This window comes from Uloborus diversus, chromosome 6 (assembly GCF_026930045.1).
Source record: "Uloborus diversus isolate 005 chromosome 6, Udiv.v.3.1, whole genome shotgun sequence".
Taxonomy (NCBI): Eukaryota; Metazoa; Arthropoda; class Arachnida; order Araneae; family Uloboridae; genus Uloborus; species Uloborus diversus.
Genome location: NC_072736.1, coordinates 161,183,130 through 161,202,599, shown reverse-complemented (window position 1 = coordinate 161,202,599; position 19,470 = coordinate 161,183,130). Strand labels below are relative to the sequence as shown.

At 32.9% G+C, this 19,470-nt stretch overlaps 1 protein-coding gene across 1 annotated transcript in view; it reads right to left on the bottom strand.

The window, feature by feature from the left end:
* Positions 1-18,298, bottom strand: part of LOC129225125 (cytochrome P450 3A11-like) — a 48,978-nt gene extending 30,680 nt beyond the window's left edge. Inside the window, exons 1-6 of the mRNA XM_054859686.1 lie at positions 18,152-18,298; positions 14,825-14,921; positions 5,933-5,985; positions 4,288-4,384; positions 2,072-2,188; positions 226-314 (exon numbers count right to left, since the gene is read on the bottom strand). Coding sequence (XP_054715661.1) covers positions 226-314; positions 2,072-2,188; positions 4,288-4,384; positions 5,933-5,985; positions 14,825-14,921; positions 18,152-18,225 — 527 coding nt within the window. The 5' untranslated portion in view covers positions 18,226-18,298. The remainder of the gene's footprint in view (positions 1-225; positions 315-2,071; positions 2,189-4,287; positions 4,385-5,932; positions 5,986-14,824; positions 14,922-18,151) is intronic.
* Between the last annotated feature and the right edge of the window lie 1,172 nt (positions 18,299-19,470).

The window sequence follows — 19,470 nt, the reverse complement described above, 5'->3', positions numbered from 1 at the left end:
TATTCACCGCATAAAAAAATATTTATTAACTGTTGCGAAAACAACTTTTTAATACTACTCGTGAAGTTCAGAAAAAAAAAATTTTTGTGCGATTTTTTTTATGCTGTCCCTATTCACCGCATAAAAAACAGGTTTGGGTGTGCATCAGTTTAGACACGAAAAGATAAAATATGTGAAAGTCACAATGGTGAATGTTGAGGAAATATATAAAAGATATTCACTCACATTTTTGCATCCACTGGTTTTTTAGAAGCTGCATACTTCTTAAAACTGTTTACACATGTTTTGGCACTATCCTTGAAGATGCTCATCATCTAAAAAAAAAAGCATACCAATTAAGTTTAACTTGATATAGACCAAAATTTTAAAACAAAAATAAGTAAATATACAGGGTGCCCGAAAAGTCCTTGACAACATTTGAAAAAGTCACAGGAAAGCAACGAATGTAGTGAGTCAATCCATACAGTTTTAATGGATGGGTGCGCTCGACCATTTTAATTTTTTTTTATTCGAAACTCATATTCCTAAAAGCTGCATATAAAAGATGTTTAAAACCACTTTTATTTTTTCTCTAAACTGGACCACAATTTCAATTTGTCCACTGTTGGTGATATTTAGAGAGTTTACTATTGAATCACATTAAAATTGCCAATAATGGGGAAATGACATTAAATTGGAGTAAAAGGAAGTCATGTGATGCACATATCAGCTCGTTAATTTTCACGAGCAAAGTGATATGAAAGACGGTTTTAATATTTGCGGACAGCTGCCTCCATGCTCTAGCTAGAATGATCAACATTATTTGTAAAAGGGAGTAAAAAAGAAAGAAAAAAATGAAAGAAAAACGAGCTGATGTGTGCATCACATGACTTCCTTTTACACCAATTTAATGTTTTTTCTCCATTATTGGCAGTTTTAATGTTATTCAATAGTTTACTCTCTAAATATCACCAACAGTGTCCAAATTAAAAATAGATTATATATTTAAAAAAAAAAAAAAAAAAAAAAACACGCCAAATTTATCACTAAGTTGGCGACAAAACTTGGCGATCAAAAGAATAGCGATTTATCGCCAAGTGCCCGCCAAACTATAACTCCACTTGAGTTTGCATCGAAATTAACAATAATTTCCCCAAAAAAAAGGTGTAAAAGACCCCTTTTGAAACATCCGAATGCAACCAAAAGAGGAGGTGCACAACTAGACCCCACTAGGAGTCTACGTACCAAATTTCAACTTTGTAGGACATTTCATTCTTGAGTTATGCGAGGTACATACGCACGTACGCACATACCTACATACAAAGGTCACGAGAAAACTCGTTGTAATTAACTCGGGAATCGTCAAAATGGATATTTCGGGCGTCTATACGTTCTTAGGTATATCTGCACGTGTGGTCGGGTCAAAAAAAAAAACTTAACATTCGTTCGTGAGTGAGCAAAATGGAAATTCAGGCCGATTTTTGAGTGAAATAGTTTTCGCGAATACAATACTTCCTTTTTTGTAAAAGGAAGTAAAAAAGGAAGGAAGAAAGAAAAAGGGGGAAAAACTCAGAATAAGAGAAAACGTAAATTAAGAAAAAATTACTCTGTGGCAGATAAAATTGAGTTCATTATTTTCTAGTAAGTAGTTTTGATAATTTTTCTCCCCCCCCCCTTTTTTTGTTCTTCTTTCTCCAATTTTCTTTTCCCACTTTTTTCTTCTTTTACCCTTTTTCTGTTCTCTTTTTCCCCTTTTTTCGGGAGGAGGGAGGGACTCGGTGACATAACTGTCAAGGGGGCTTTGGCTCTTTGCGACCCTCCTCCCATTACTCATCGAAACTCGCTAAATTTACCGACTTTTCTTTAAAATTTGGAAGACTTTAAAAACTCACGTTTCAGAAAGGGGACACGGGGGCAAATAATTTATGCATCTAGATACATGCTTTATAATATGCTCTCTCAAAAGCTACAAAACAAAAATGGTTCTCATTGTTACCATACGTGTGCATTTTCTTATAATTTTAATAGTGGGAAATACTTTTGAAAATGGAACTAATGGATAAAGAAATTATATTTAACCAGAATATTTTACCTTCTTTATTTTGCCTGTAGTAAAGGTTGGAGTAATGATGGTTCGAATTCGTTTCCAGTCTGCTCCATTCAGAAACACCAACATTTTATCAACAATAGGATCACCAGTTTTTCCTCTCTGAAAAAAAAAAGTCATAATAACAACAGTATATTTGAATTTTGAGATCTTAAATTCAAATATTGTTTTTCGCAATCACGAATTTTGATAAGACCCTACTCGTTTGGTTTCTTGTTTCTACTAATGGCTTTTTTCACAACCGTAATTTGAAATCAAGACGACAAATTTCAAATGATAATTGAACGCGCTAATCTCAGGAACTACTGGTTCGAATTGAAAAATTCTTTTCGCGTTGAATAGTCCATTTACTGAAGAAGTCAATAGGCTGTATAACATCGCGCTATGACTAATAGGAGTGGAGCAGCAATAAACTGAAATTAAATCAATAATATTCATGACGCATCCTCTGTTGCATCAATAACTCGAACGTATGTTGCGCGACCAGCTCAGTCAGTAAAGCGCTCTGCCAGTATCCCTAGGGTCTCGGGTTCGAACCCGGCTGCGGGCGGGAAGATTTTCAGGATTTTTTCCCGTCTCATTTAAAAATTAGTTGATTTATAAATTAAGGATTTCCAATTACTTTTTATTGAATTTTTTTTCTTATTTAACGAGAAATATCGCTGTAGATAAAGGTGTGTAATTTTTTATTATATATTTTTCATAGCGCGATGTACTTAAAATTGTGTTTAAATACATATTTGTCTTATTAACAGCTAAAAATAAATAAAGGAAAGTATGAATTATTTCTCATTATCAGGCAGCGCTGGGTATGTTTGCTAGTATGGTGATGTTTTAACCATGTAGTAGGGTAAAGGTGCAATATTTCATCTTTCTTAAGGGGACGGTGGACCTTGAAAGCTTTTTCTTTCATTTATTAATTTTGAAATATGAAACTGGGCATAAAAGTTAGTAAGTTTATTAGCATGCAAAATATCAACCAAAAAAAAAAAAGCAACAAAATAAAAATTTAATTAAAATTAAAAATTTTGAAATTTAAAATAAAAATTTTAAAATGCTCCACGCGACTCAATTTTTGCTTTTTTCTCAAACAATTTGCATTTTATCAGAGAACAGAACATTGCCAAGAACTTTGGGTATCCATTTAAGGATTGGTCCATTATTAACTGCACAGTATTTTTTTTTCGCGTAAAGCAATAGTTTTGGTTGCTAATATTACATAAAAATCAAAGCTTTAATATTTTTAAGTAACATAAAATTCGCTTAAACCTTCATGCATGCCCAGTTTTATCAAACTACTACCAAAGTAGCATATTCTGAAATTTGAAGCGTATCGAACAAAAATTAAGTCGCATGGAGCTTTTTTCAATTTGTGTCAGCATCGAATTTTCCAGTTTGAGATAAATGACGTTAAAGTCTAATTTCACCTACATTTCATGATCTTCGTATTCTAATACCTCCCGAAAGATATTTTCACGATGACTAAATATTTGACATTAATACCAATGTAAGAATTTATTGAAACGTAGTTTACATGTTTGACACTTAGTTTTTCGACTTTGTTTACATGTTTTACAGCCATTTTGATCGAAAACACGCTCTGTTTTTATTTTTTTTTAAACGCATATAACTTTGCGATAAAACATCAGATCAACAAGATGTTTTTTTCATACGATTCAGCACACTTCATACGTTGTTACTTCCACGGGATAAAAAAAAATCATTTTTGACCGATTTGGGCTATTTGGAAGCTCCAAGGCCCCCTTAAGGTTTATGTTTTCTCAGCACTATATTTTCCGATTAGTTATTCTAAAAAAATCATTTCACCACCAACTAAGGCCATAATTGGTATTTCAGCTTAAATGCATGAAAAAACAATTTATGTTTCATTAACGGATGTGCATTTAAATTTCAAGCAGAACAAATGCATTTCTTCCGTAGTTAATGTTCTTCACCGTTCCCAGCTTTAAGAGTAAGAGCCATCATTGATTTTTCTTTCACTAGATATTTCTGTGCGAGATATAAAATTTATTGCGTTTAAATTTTTTGACCTTTTATTATTTTTAATAACTCGGTATGTGTGCTGTTTAGTTACGCATTGATGTGTATCAGAAAGCTCACAAAATAATTTTCTCATTTTATTTGACCGGTGAGAATAAAAAATTAAATTTCGAAATTAATTTGCGTCAAGAAACACTTACACCACGACTGCTAAATGTTGGAAAATCTTTCACCATTATGTTCTTTAGCAGTCTTGGGTCTCCGATAGTAATACCAGGACCACTACCATCAAATTGTCTACAAAAAAAAAAAAAAAAAAGGATCAGAATAATACTAAAATTATAGTTATTAAATTATGTACAAACATTCACAAATGACACAACTACAAGCATCAGAACTAATATTCTTTTATGCAATAAACTAATAACCAATGTTCCTCAATGCACACAATGTGTAGAATATAGAATCGATATTCAATCGACTCCCGCTACAACGCGATCCGACTTACGCGAAATGGCTATAACGCGAGTTTTTCAGGAGCAACAAATTTTAGAGCTAAAGCGAATTTCTCGCTCTCAACACGAAAATATTTGGAAAGGAATCATGATGCTAAGTTTTGGCTATGTTATTCACTACTAAACATCGACTTCGTGAACGTACTTTCATCCTTTCAGCATCACTGACTGCGCAAGTTTCCACACACCGCACTATAAACATAGCTTTATTCGTGTGTATAATCACCACTCCTCATTTTTCATCTATTTATTCTAAATATGTAAGGGGATGAAATATTGTAGCACTTAGGCACGCTGTTTCACCTAAAGTTTGAAGATGGAAACAAAAAGCGAAAGTTTGCGACAATATAAGAAAAGTTTAAGATTCTTGATATGCTTTAACAACTAGAAAGTATGTCGAAGGTAACACGACAATAAGGTATGGGGAGTGAATCTTTCATACGTATAATTAAGTCAAGAGAAGGGCAATCCGTATAAGTCCAGACCTTAGTTTTAATATGTAGCTCGCAGAGTAAAGTTTAAGCAAAATGCAAACAATATAAAATTGGAATCTGCTCTTGTATTGTTAAGAATAGAGACTCTGAAAGAGGGGTGTCACCATAGATTTAAATGTTATAAAAGCAAATGCGAAGCTACTGTAGTGTACTTAAAAATATATTAGAATGACGATCAGATTACGCAGCATAAATCATCATCTTCAATTTTTAAGTTATAAATGAAACTTATTGTATCTACTGTATAGTATTACAGTGCAGTGATTAAATAATGCAGCTTTTTTAAAAATACAGTAAAAATTTAGCTCTTGATGTGAGTATCGGTAATATATAGTTAAAAAATGGTCTAAAACAGTTTGAAAGGTGTTAAAAAATTTCTAAAATTTCACATACACAACAATTTTCTATAACGCGAAATTTCGACTTACGCGAGGAGTCTTGGAACGCATCCCTCGCGTAAGTCGGGATCCGACTGTAGATACAAACGAACAATTTGTAGTTATACATGAATAGATGCTAGGGGTTAACTGATACTCGAACGCAGCTTTTGAGCTTTGTCTCGTCATAAGACTTTTCATGGCCCCTTTTTAGAAAAGTCGATTGACCAAATATTTTGCTAAAAACTATTTTCCACAAATTATTATCTGGACTTGTATTGAGTTTAAATATTTGAAGCACAGAAAATGTTCTAAAAAATAATGATTGGGAACAATTATGGGGGACGAAAAAAAATTAAAAGAAAACGATATCTCGTTCTGTAAATGCGTTTTCCAATTAATTGCCCATTTTCCAAAATGTTTTAAAAAATTAAATTTAAAAAAAAAAAAAAAACTCACCCATAAATTTGACCATATTTTCTGTATCTTTCAATCTCTATAACGTGAAGAGGCTGTAAAAATGCATATAATTTTTTTCAGTTTTCAATACTATATTATTTAACAATCTTATTTTGAATATCAGAAAAGAGACTAAAGAAAAAATATTATTTTAAGCAGCAAAGATTTGAATGAGCGAAATTGTATTTCTTTCGATCCAAAGAGACGGCTAATACAAAAGCAGAGCAACATTTTACCCAGTGCTTTTGCAGACTACGTGAAAAAATTGTTGTCCTAACTATTAAACAAAAAAATGCTCAGACTCTAAATACTTTCAGTAATATTTATAGAAAAGTTTTTTCCATTTTTTTCAGTAAAATACTAAAACATTTAATAATTTTATATTTTTATATAAAATGTTGATTGCTTAGTTAACGAGTCAGTTTTTAGGTAGCCAAATTTACCTAGCATTACTTAATTTGACTTTTTTTTTAAAAAATCGCTAGGGAGCTCTGTCCCCTGCTCGCTAACGCTCACCAACCCCCGAAGATTGCTTCGCAATCTTATTTGATTGCAAAGATACAAATTGTCAATTACAAAGAAACCTTTGCATCAAAACACACCCCTTCCCCGGGTTTCAAAATAACTTGTACCAACTTGCAGAGCCGTAAGAGCTAAGGAGCTCATGAGCATTGCAAAACTGCAGTTGTGTACGTTTGAAAAGTCGCTTTCATATTCGTGGTCTCTAGTAATATATTTTGCTCTTTAGCTCGGGGCTTGAATTGAGCTGAGCCTAAAATTTTCCGTTAAAATCGAAACCCTTAAAGTTTGTGAATAAGAAAGAAGAAACATGCGAATCGAAAAGACGTAACTATGGCAACGCCAAATAAAACATGGAATACTTTTAATGGAGATGAGATTATTCGAACTTTATTTTTAACGGCGTGTAACTATTTTTCCCTTTGGAGATAGAAGCTCAGTTTTTCCACCATTGGTCGAGTTAGATCTGAAGTAAAAAAAGCCGCTATTTCAAGTGGTGTCAAAAAGAAGACTGAGGGACAATTCCTTCGCTTTTTATTGATAAATTTAATGAAGAAAGTAGTGCCTAAATTTTAGCTAAGCGTAAAAAACTTCGAGTTAAAAACGCAAATAACTCCCCCCGTATTTAAGTTAGAGCATTGAAACAAATTGCATAGAACGCAGAAAATTCTACCCTTTCCAACGATATATAATATTAATATGTGCAAGTAATTTTTCTCCCCTTTAATAGGCAACAATAGGCAATTTACTCGAAATTTGAGCTTAAAAAATTAATTACAAAATAACTAATTCGAATTTTAAAAAATAAAACCCCAGGAGCACACTCCCGCGGTACGAAGTAACTTTGTACAAAATTTCAAGGCTGTAGGTGCTATGGGGTCACCTGGACGCACGTCAGCCAGACTTCCTTCCAGGATTTCATTGAAATCTTACTTTTATTTCTACATAGTATAAAAGCGTCTGTGTGTTTGAACTCGCAAAACTCGAAAACTACCAGGCCGATTGCGCTGAAATTTTCACAATTTGTTCCTTTAAGTCCTGAAAAGGTTTGCAGACCAGTTCGAATAAAATTCGATGAATAGTTCTTTTTTTATTCCAATTTACGTTCAGTTTTCACATAAATTCTCAAATATGGGTGTGAAAAATTACTTGCACATAATAATATTTCATATCGTTAGAAAGGGTAGAATTTTCCGCGTTCTACGCAATTTGTTTCAATGCTCTAACTTTAATACGGCGTGAGTTATTTGCGTTTTTAACTCGAATTTCTTTAGGCTTAGCTGAAATTTAGGCACTACTTTCTTCATTAAATAAATCAATAAAAAGTGAAGGAATTGTCCCACAGCTTTCTTTTTGACGCCATTGGAAAAAGCGACCTTTTTACTCCAGGTCTAACTCAACCTATGGTCGAAAAAATAAGCTTCTATCTCGAAAGGAAAAAAAAGTTACAAGCGTTTTACATCAAGTTTAAGAAATCTAAATTCCATTCAAATTGTGAACCATTTTCTTTCGCATTTTAATTCCTTAAACTTATTTTATTTTGTGTTTCCATGGTTACGTATTTTAAATCCATCTTTCTGGATTTAATTTCTTAAAAGTATTTTAATATCTGTCGTCATTGCTTGGAGGGGAAATCATGATGTTTTTTTTATTTATTTTTTACGCCTGATTGCCGAATATACGTCGCTTGACACAATTTTTATTTTCAAGGTAGACCGGGCAAAGCCGGGCAACGCAGCTAGTTTACTATAAAGAGATACTTGATAGGAAAAAAATTAACATTGTTATCTACAGCGTAAGAAAATACCGAAACTTCACAGATTACGTTTGGACAAAGTTCTTGTATTTCACAGGTTTTCACCAGGTTCCTGTGAAAAACAAGTACATTTTTAAAAAGTCTCCAGAGTCGCTACGAGTTTCACGTATGCAGACTTCTCACTGTTGTGAAAATAATTTTTAGCTACCAGTGTGAAAATATATCAGCTTCTTTATTAGGTGTTTCGCCTTCAACTCAGTCACGGTCCTTTCACATTGCCTTTCCCAGAAACGAGGGTGACATGCAGTCTCTGAATATTGTAGATTGGCAAAAATTGCAGACTTTAATGCTGGCCAATATTTGCTTGCAATTCTGCCGTAGCTTTAGGCGCTTTCTTCATAAATCAGGAAGGTGCCAATATATTTCCATAAACATATCTAAGTTTTCTTTGGAGGTTCCTGATATATTTTAGAAACTTGACCAGCTTTTATTGGGAAGGTTTCTAAATATTTCTTAAAGATTCCATGTTAATTTTTGGAAGATTACTGACTTTTAGAGCTAAACTTTTCTGTTGATTGCCAAATAGGTTACTGACAGAAATTGGGCTCATTGGTTCTCTTTTATTTTCCAAGAGCGTTTATGAATTGTTTTTACGATGCAAGTCATATTTTGTGCTTAAAAACTGAAGCTTTTATATGGCCGGCGTCTAATATTTAACTACTTTCTGTGTATGTAGACCGTGGTCCATTCATATAAGGCTCCTATATAAGGGGACCAGATTTATCCGACATTTTGGTTCCAAAATTGCCGGGCGAAAAAAAAAAATGTATTTGTACAAAAGCCTCTTCGCAGAAAACTGATGTCCAATCTTTAGATGTGTTGCCCGATTGATGTTTGATTATTTTATTCTGTAGATGAAGACGATTTAATTAATACAGATTAAAAACAAATAAGGCGTGAAAATGAGCTTTATTACAATAAACATTTCCTGATACATTTTTGTTGAATTTGTGAACTAAGTTATCTTTCTAGATTCACCTTAAGTGACCTTTTATTCAACTTAACATGAATTGTTTTACGATATAGCAACCAACGAATATCACAACGTATTTCTAAATACTAGAAACGAGGTTGGATCCAATTTTGTCTTGGAACTAAAATGTCGGATAAGTCAGCCTATCGTTTTCAAGGGGCACTACATTCAGAATGTTTCTTTGCGACGTTTTCCTATCATATCTCAGGCTTCTTCTGAATAGGAATGGATTCGAAGGAGAAGTACGTACCGTATACAGTAGAAGCTCTGAAATCCGAATCCCGGAGATCCGAAATTCTGCATGATCCAAACCGTTTGTGAAGCGAAGGTCTAAAACTAGATTTGAAAACAAGAAGTTCTGTCTAGAACTAGACGAGCCTACTTTCCGTATACCCATACTACTTTCTAGTACCTGATCAACACTTTCAAAAATAGTTACAATTGCAAATGTTTTCAAGCATATTTTTAAAATACTTTAAGCTGATTTCTAGGAATAAAACATTCCTCACTCATCTAAAAAATTAGATGCGTAAAAAAAAAAAAAAAAAAAAAAAAAACTGAACAAATAAAATAGCAGCAACTTTTAAACAAAGCAGCTAATACACTTTTTTCCATTAAAAAAATCTTTAACAGCTTTCAAAACGAAAAAATACTTATTAAAATTAATAAGCTCATTAAAATAAATACATCATATCAAAAAAAAAATCGTTTCTTTTCCCGGTTGCCAAAAACAGTTTTTCAAATGAATTAATGCACTTAGCAAAATAAATAAAAACAATAAAATGTCAACTTAAAGAAATAATTTTCATTGTCAAAAAAAAAAAAAATCGTCTGCGCATATCTTGATGTAGAAACATATATGACATCGAGTTTATTCGCCGAAACTTGAATACCTAAATTAAAACTTTAGCGTAAAAATAAAAACAAGTCAGATCAACAATAATTATTTCACAGTCAAAACTATAACTGCGGAGTCGGAGTCGGAGTCAATCTCATTTTGGGGTTAAGAAGTCGGAGTCGAATATCTAAGAATCGGAGTCAGTCATTTGTCCTTCGTGTAAAAACTTTTGCCAAAGCTACGAAGTCAGATTCAAAGTCGGGAAATCGGAGTCCGAGTAATTTTCGGGCACAGGAGTCGGAGTCAGGTGCGCCAAAATTATCGGAGTCGGAGTCGGGAGTAGGTCGTTAAGAGCTATTTCCAACGAAGTTTATTTGAAGTAAATCCGCCTTCAAGTACGGAATCTACATTGACTTTCAGTTTCCCCGTAGGCGCTAATGTTAAAGGATTTGAACTGTTCAAAATTGAACGGAAAATTGTTCAAATCAAAAAGATATTTTATATACAAGTTTTTCATCAAAAGCTTTTTCCTACAAAGTTTGTTTGAAGCAAATTCGCCTCACAGTTCGCAATTGCCTTGAATTTCCCCGTAGGCGCTAATGTTAAGTTTTTTTGAACTGTTCAAAATTGAACAAAAAATACTTCAAATCAAAAAGTGAAATATGGGAAAGAGGTGTCCTCGCCGAGATCTTTCGAACAAAAAAAAGTTTGTTCGAATCGGACTATTCATTCGAAAGTTATTAGGGGGGGACAGACAGACAGACAGACCGACAGACAGACAGACCGACAGACAGACAGACCGACAGACATTTTTCCCCATCTCAATACCCTACTTTCCAATTTTTAATTTTTCGATATTTATTTAATTATTTTGTTTATTTTTGATTTTTTTTTTTTTTTGTTTTTCGCGATATTTTTAAGATGCATTAAGCCTTCTTTCATGCTTTTTTCTTCTTTTTCTGACTTTTACTGGGAAAGTAGGCTAAAAAGGAAAAACCAATGACTACGATTCAAAAGTTAATTTAATTTTTTAGCTTACTTTCCCAGTAAAAGTCAGAAAAAGAAGAAAAAAGCACGAAAGAAGGCTTAATGCATCTTAAAAATGTCGCGAAAAAAAAAAAAAAAAAAAAAAAAAAATCAAAAATAAATAAAATAATTAAATAAATATCGAAAAATTAAAAATTGGAAAGTAGGGTATTGAGATGGGAAAAATGTCTGTCGGTCTGTCTGTCTGTCCCCCCCTAATAACTTTTGAATGAATAGTCCGATTCGAACAAACTTTTTTTTGTTCGAAAGATCTCGGCAAGGACATTTCAGTCCCATATTTCACTTTTTGATTTGAACTATTTTTTGTTCAATTTTGAACAGTTCAAAAAAACTTTACATTGACTTTCAGTTTCCCCGTAGGCGCTAATGTTGATTCCGTACTTGAAGGCGGATTTATTTCAAACAAATTTTGTTGGAAATAGCTATTGACGCCAAACTCCAGACTCCGACTCTGAGAATTTAGAGGCACCTGACTCCGACTCCGACTCGTGAGCCCGACAACTAATCGGACTCCGACTCCCCGACTTCGACTCTGACTTCGTAGCTTTGGCAAAAATTTATACACGGAGGACAAATGACTGACTCCGATTCTTGGATATTCGTCTCCGACTCCTTTATCCCAAAATGAGATTGACTCCGACTCCGCAGCTATGGTTTTCACTGTGAAATAATTATTGTTGATATGATTTGTTTTTATTTTTACGCCAAAGTTTTAATTTAGGTATTCAGTTTTCGGCGAATTCGGAACTCCAGCGCTCGAATACGCTACCTTGCGGTGATTTACAAAACTGCAAATGAAACTTAAACATTGTCACGTTGCGTTCCACGTTTGTCAGTTGACGTAAACACAAGCAGTTTGTTCTGAGTATTTATTAACGCAATCGATGTGTCTTAGTTTGCTTTCAGCTACAGCAATTAATTCGTCCCTTAGTAGTATTCTCGAGCTTCTCAAAATAATGTTAGTTTTCATTATTTCCTTAATAATTGGTGAAAGCGAAAATTCTGGATTAACAAACTTGGATAACGTTATACAAGGTAAAATTTTTTATTGTTTTGTATGAATTTGTAAGAATATGGGGTTTTTTTTAATCTGAAATTAATTAAACTTACCATATTTTACAGCAGCATTTAGTTGGAATGGACAGTATGCAAAATATTTTCTTGAATATATTATCGTAGAACAAAATGAATAACCGAGAAAGAATTTACTTTATTCCTTTTATTCTCAGCTGAAAGGTTTCGCCAAATTTGTTTAGGGTTATAGTATTAGTATAGTGCGAGCAAAGTAGCCTTGGCGAGATTTCGCGTTTTTAGTTAAACCATTTTTAATTTTTATCATGAGTGGAATAAAATGGTAGTAAGATTACAGAATTCGATAAGTGAAAGGAAATAATGGTCAATCAACTGAAAAGAAAACTACCACCATATATCCGTGAGAATTTTGTTGATGATTTGCATAACATGACACAATTAAATCGTAACTCAGAAATTAGAAAAATCGAAACAGAAAATTTTTAAATGAACCGATTCGGGAATTCGAGAGAAATAACTCGGCTATAAATGGAAAAAAATAAGCGCTAGCCAAGCAAGGGAAAAAAGTATCATCTTCTTTCGATAACAATTTGTAATGTCACATTGAATTTTCTAGCATTAATTGTTATTCTTGTCAGGCCACAATTATTATTTAGTTTTATCAAGAATTGATAAATATCGAATTCAACAACGTGGAAATAGCTGCTTAGAACTACGAACTACGTAGTTTGCATTAATCTTTGACGTTTAGTAATGCTTCTTGAATTCTCATTTCTTTCTACGTGGGCCAGAATATCGACAAGACTTTGAAAATTAATTTAAAAAGAATAAAGCGAAAAAATCATACGTACGAACAAAAATCACAACACTTTTAGCATTTTCTTCGTTACCATGTGCGTTTGTTTTAGTTTTCAATTCGGCCATTAGACAGTGACTTCAGTGCCCCCTATAGTTCGTTGGAGTTGCGAATAAACTCAAAGTCATTTATGTTTCTACATAACAATATGCGCAGACGATTTTTTTTTTTTTTTTTTTGACAATGAAAAGTATTTCTTTAAGCTGACATTTTATTGTTTTTATTTATTTTGGTAAATGCATTAATTCATTTAAAAAATTATTTTTGGCAACAGGGGAAAAAGACGATTTTTTTTTTTTTTGATATGATGTATTTATTTTAATAAGCTGATTAATTTTAATTATTATTTTTTCGTTTTGAAAGCTTTTAAAGAATTTTTTTTAAAGGGAGAAAAGTGTATTAGCTGCTTTGTTTAAAAGGTGCTGTTTTTTTTTTTTTAATTTTTTTAGATGTGTGAGGAATACTTTATTCCTAGAAATTAGCAAAAATATGTTTGAAACAATTTGCGATTTTAGCTATTTTTGAGAATATTGATCAGGTACTAGAAAGTAGTATGGGTATACGGGAAAGTAGGCTCGTATAGTTCTAGACGGAACTTGTTGTCAATGACAACTACTTTTGGCATTTCTTTGAACAGTGTAAAAAAAAACTCAGGAACGGTCCTGGAAAATAATAGGCAGCTGATGTGCTTAATTTCATCCAGTAATATATGTGGCAATAAGGAAGGATTCCAGCTAAAGTTTAGCACCTTCCAAGAATATACCTGGAATCTTTCGGAAGAATTCAGAAAGCTTTACAATAAAAGTCAATGACGTTCCGTATTTTATAGAAATCTTTCATAAAAACATATAAAAATTTATAGTATTCACCACTCCAATAAACTATAGGGAGCGCTGCAGCCTCTGTATAATGGCGGATGAAAAAGGTAAAACAAACAAATGCCACAAATTACAACTTGTTTTGAAGGTTAGGGAATGACAGTAATTTTTCACCATGTTTTGCGGGAAGCTTTCTTTTCTTTTCTTCTGAAATTACATTACACCACTAACTGTCTGAAGCCTGCAATTTACACCAAAGAAAACACGTGGGACGTAAGGTGGTGTGGTTCAAAAATACATGTAAAAAAAAGTTTCTCCTGGATAACAGGACACCCCTCAATATTTTTGGACTTGTGTATGGTAATATACTGGAAGAATTTTAGCTTCTTATTTCACCTCAAAGAGGGTGCTCAATACTCTCCCCCAAACTTCATCAGTATGGGGAGGGGAAATATATATTGAACTGTAAAAACAATGCTACACATTATAATATACAATAGTAATAGGCATATACAAATACATCACAATAATGTAATTATTTTCAAAGAAACAGCAGGAGAAATTAAATGTTTCTAAATTTGTGGCATTTTCTATGCTACGGCTAATGTTAAATGAAAGGGTCTTTGAGCACCGTCTTAATATTTGAGTACGCAGCAAAAACTTTTACAGCATAATACTATTAGCAAGTGTAAAAAAAATAGGGGGTGTCCTGGACTTTGGCTGAAAAAAAATGAAACTTGAACCACCCTAATGGGACGGAATGTTTTATTTTTTTCGGTAGTATTGTTAATCACCGCAAGGTAGCGTATTCGAGATCTGGGGTATCGGGAAGATCAACTGACCAATGCCTGGTCTATCTGGTACAACAAATAATTTCTGGTCTTTTTTTTTTCTACTGATTAAATCATCATTTTGCTACCAAAATTGCGTTTTGCATTTTCGAGATTTAATGCACATTTATTTGGAGAAGTAATGAGCATTTTAACTACTCACCTTGTAAAATGAATCTAGTAGTGTTCCGATTATTGGTAGTGGTTTGACGAATGGAATTTTTCTTTTCCTCCAGTAATCATGATTCCGTGTTGTATACCTGTAGCATATAAAATAAATTATTTAATGAACATAAAAAAATGTTTTTTTTTTTTGAATCTAAAAACTACACTGTAAAAAAATTCAGAAACGTTCTTGGAAAACGAGCTGATGTGTGCATCACATGACTTCCTTTTACTCCAATTTAATGTCATTTCCCCATTATTGGCAAGTTTAATGTGATTCAGTTGTTTACTTTCTAAATATCACCAACAGTGGCCAAACTGAAACCAAATTAAAAAAAAATCTCTAAGTTTTGTCGCCAAGTTGGCGACCAAAAGACTGGCGATATATCGCCAAGTGCCCGACAAATTATAACACAACATGAGTTTACATCGAAATTAACAATGATTTCCCCCCAAAAAGGGGCAAAAGACCCCCTTAGGAACATCCGAATGCAACTAAAAAGAAAGGTGCACAACTAGACCCCACTAGGAGTCTACGTACCAAATTTCAACTTTCTAGGACATACCGTTTTTGAGTTATGCGAGATACATACATACGTACATACGGACGTTACGAGAAAATTCGTTGTAATTAACTCAGGGGTCGTCAAAATGGATATTTCGGGTGTCTGTACGTTCCTAGAGATATATCCACGTGTGGTCGAGTCGAAAAAAAAAAAAACTCAACATTCATTCGGGGGTGAGAAAAATGGAAATTAAGGCCGATTTTTGAGTGAAAATTTTTTCGCGAATACAATACTTCCTTTTTTGTAAAAGGAAGTAATAATGGGCTGCTAATGTGCCCAATTTCTACCAGTAACATATCTTGCAAAAAACAACGTTTTCCGCTAAAAGCCGGTATCCTTCCTAAAATTATCTGGAATCTTTCTGAAGATTTCAGAAATTTTCCTGGTAAAAGCAAGTCATGTCTCTGGAACAAATAAGGAACCTTCAGGGAAAAATTAGGTTTGGTTCCTTTTTAATTAACTAGGAATGTTTTCCTAAAGCATTATTGCAGCCATTGCCAATGTTAGGACAGAATTGTGAGTAAATACCAAGCAACTTGTTCGCCTTCAATTCTTGGAAAACTACGGAGTCCAGTGACTTGCATATAACTCTCGTTGGGAGCTTAGGCAATCTGGATAGGTCGCAGGGTTGGTAAAAAGACCGGTTTCTTTGGGGGGGGGGGAGACGTTTTTTTTGGGTTTTTTGGTTTAAACTGGGTTTATTTGGTTTAAACTGGGTTTATTTGGTTTAAACACTATTTATAAGAAAAGCAATTTTATTTTAGGAAAGTAATGAAGATTTTATAAATTAATAGTAAAAAGGAATGTTTAATACTCATACTTGTCCTAATTTTTTCGCAATTAATTGAACAATTAAGAGCAACACATTGTAATTTCATTTCTTCATATCTAAAGATTTCTGAAGGAGAATATTGATTGAAAATCTTTTAAAAAATACAATACGTAAATGGGCCTTTTTATGAAAAATCAAAGAAATAATTGACTGTGATAGTTATTATTAATTACAAAATTATTAATTACAAAAAACCAAGCATTTAGGAATACAATTTTTTTTTATCAAAGAAAAAAAAATAATTTTAATTAAAAGTCTCAGTATAAAAATACTATTTAACATATTTTAATAGTGAAGACTGTTGTAAAAAATACAAATGTGACGGCCAGCAACAGGCTCTGGGCCAAATTGTTTATTGATTTTTCCACCATTCTTACATGAGACATTTTTTTTAAAAAATAAAAGCACTGAGTTACATGAATATTTTCTGTTTTCATAATTTTTAACTCCTGACACACAAAGGAAGGGGGTTAATAAGTTTGACGTGTCTGTGTGTGTATCTGTCTGTGGCACTCTAGCGCCTAAACGGATGGACCGATTTTGAAGGAAAAAAATTTGTTCGATAGGAGAGTTTATCGAGAGTGTTCTTAGCTTCGTTGCATCTTTGGATGACATTAATTAACGAAAATACTAATAAAAACCTCTAAAAGGATTTTAGCGATTTTCGCAGTGGAAACATAGTTAAAAAATGTTAAATCTAATACCAAAATAAGGGAAAAAAAATTTCTGCGTTTGATAGAATGTGTTTGGAACTTCCATGTTTCATAGAATTCGAATTATCACGTTTTTTTAAAGCGGATTTTAATAACGGTTAAGTCTTTATTCACGCGATTGATTACCGAATTCATTGTTGGCCGACAAGGAAATAAAACGCAATGATTTAAAAATTTTGTCTGTTTCCAGTTTCTATTTAATAGCAAATAAAATACTTGACATTGATTTTTAATAATGTAAGACTTTTAAAACGTTTTTTAATTTTCCCTCTTGCTTCTACAGTTGCAACTCAGTCGGTGGTATATAAAATTTAACAGTCAAACATTAACTAATGGGGTCGTTTCCAAAATTTTAAAAGCATTTTTTTCTGAAAGAGCTTGCTTAAAAACATAGGATCTGACCATTTTTTAAATAATTTGTTTAACTTTGATATTTTTAAAAAATTACTTCAATCGGTGCGCTTTCATTGTTTATGTTTCTGTCAATGACATCACAAATGATGAAATGCCATTCACAGAGCAAAATATTTAATTCGCATCTTTACTTACGTGTATTGGCAACAATAGGGTTGATAGCAAGCGTAGAGCGCAGTATTAAATTCGCTTCTTGATTATCATAACGTGGAAACGCGGTAGAAAGATGCGCCAAAGTGCATTATTTGTGACGTAATAATGGCCACGCCTTGTTTGAAAAATCGGACATTTAAAAAAATCAATTACAAAATAACCGTTGGGAAAAGGAAGGTATATTCTGGGTCCATGTTATTATTATTATTATTTTTTTTTTTTTTTTGCTCTATCAATTTCAATGACTAAAAGTAGTACTTTTGACTGAAGGAAACAACGCCATTGCAGTGGACGCCGGTTAATTGAATCAGTGGTTAATTGAATAAACCACTTTATTGAATCAAATTGTAAATTGTCAAAAACAGAACAGATTCCAGCTTTATTGAATTCGCCGCTTTATTGAATCAGCCGCTTTATGGAATCAAAACTGTCTAGAACAAACGTGATTCATATAAGCGGCGGCCGCTGTATACCATGTATTAACAAAACTAAAGCATTTTTTGTTCGGTTATGCAGAGTCAATGCTACAAATAAAAGGTTGTGCGTGAGTTGAAAAAGATTAAGAACCCCTGCTTTAAATGACTGTATTTGCTTTCATTTTCCAACATTAATTTAAAAAAAATAAATAAATAAAAAAAAACTCTTACCAGTATAACAGCAAAAGAGTAATTAATCCAATTAAAAGTGTGATGAAACTTCCACTAAATGCTGCTTCTTCCATAATCTGATCGGAAACTGATGCACGCTGTTTCTACGAAACAAGTGCCTAGATTTTTGTAGCTCAATGTTTTATGCGAAAATAAAAACATTTTCCTTTTTCTCTTTGCTTTTTTTTCCTCTCACATCTTATCAGATAAAATGCGGAAATCAAAATGACTAAGCCGTTTCTCCTGTTCTGAAGTTTTAAATGGTGTAGTCCGGGTGTCGCATTCAGAGTGGGAGATAAATTTAGATTGATTTAGTACTTCAAGAGATAAAAGAGATAATAGGTTTTCTCTGAAATGGTTATTCATTGTTGAGTTCAAGGTTATATATGATTAAAAATGCTAATATGTACAGTCGAGTCTCGACTTAAGCGAAGGATGCGTTCCAAGACTCCTCGCGTACGTCGAAATTTCGCGTTTGCGGAAAAATATATGTATACAAATTTTTAGAAGCATATCAAATTCTCTTAGACACTTATGAACACCCTTCAAACTGCTTTAATGCATTCCTCAGCTATACACTACAGTTTCTTACATAAAGAACTGAACTACTGTATTTAATTTTTAAAAAAAAAAACTGTTTTATTCAACATGAAATGCTTTAAGAAGCACAAAATGAATGACCAATGGGAATGAACGACATAAAGTAAAACAACACGGTGCGCACAGCATGAAGTAAAATTAAAATAATGCACTATAATAGTACTGTACAGTAGATACAGTAACAATATTTAAGAGTTAAAAAATAAATATAGTGATGATTTATGCTCCATGATCAGATCGTTATTCTTATCTAATACGTTTTTAATTATGATTGCTTCGCCTTTTCTTTTTATAACGTTTCAATTTGTGGCAACATCTCCTCTTCCTGATCTTTTTATTAGTCTACAGTTCAGGAGCAGCTTCCATTTTCATAATACTTACTTTGCTAGACTGATCTGCAAGCTTCAATATTGAAACTAAGTTCTGAAGTTTTACGGATGTCTTTTTGTTTTGACTTTTAATTGTACGTATGGAAGATTCATCCATACTTATTGTCGCGCTACTGTCGACATTTTGTAATAGTTAAATCCTACCGAAAATCTTAGCCTTTTTTAAATTTTTTGATCAGAAACTTTCTTTTTCTTCCCATATTCACAAACTTTAGATGAAGGTGACACTAAGGTGCCATTATATTTCATCAACTTTTATATTTAGAATGCAGGGCCGATCCTAGCAGGTGTGCAGCGTGTGCACCGCACAAAGGCGGCCAAAGTAAGGGG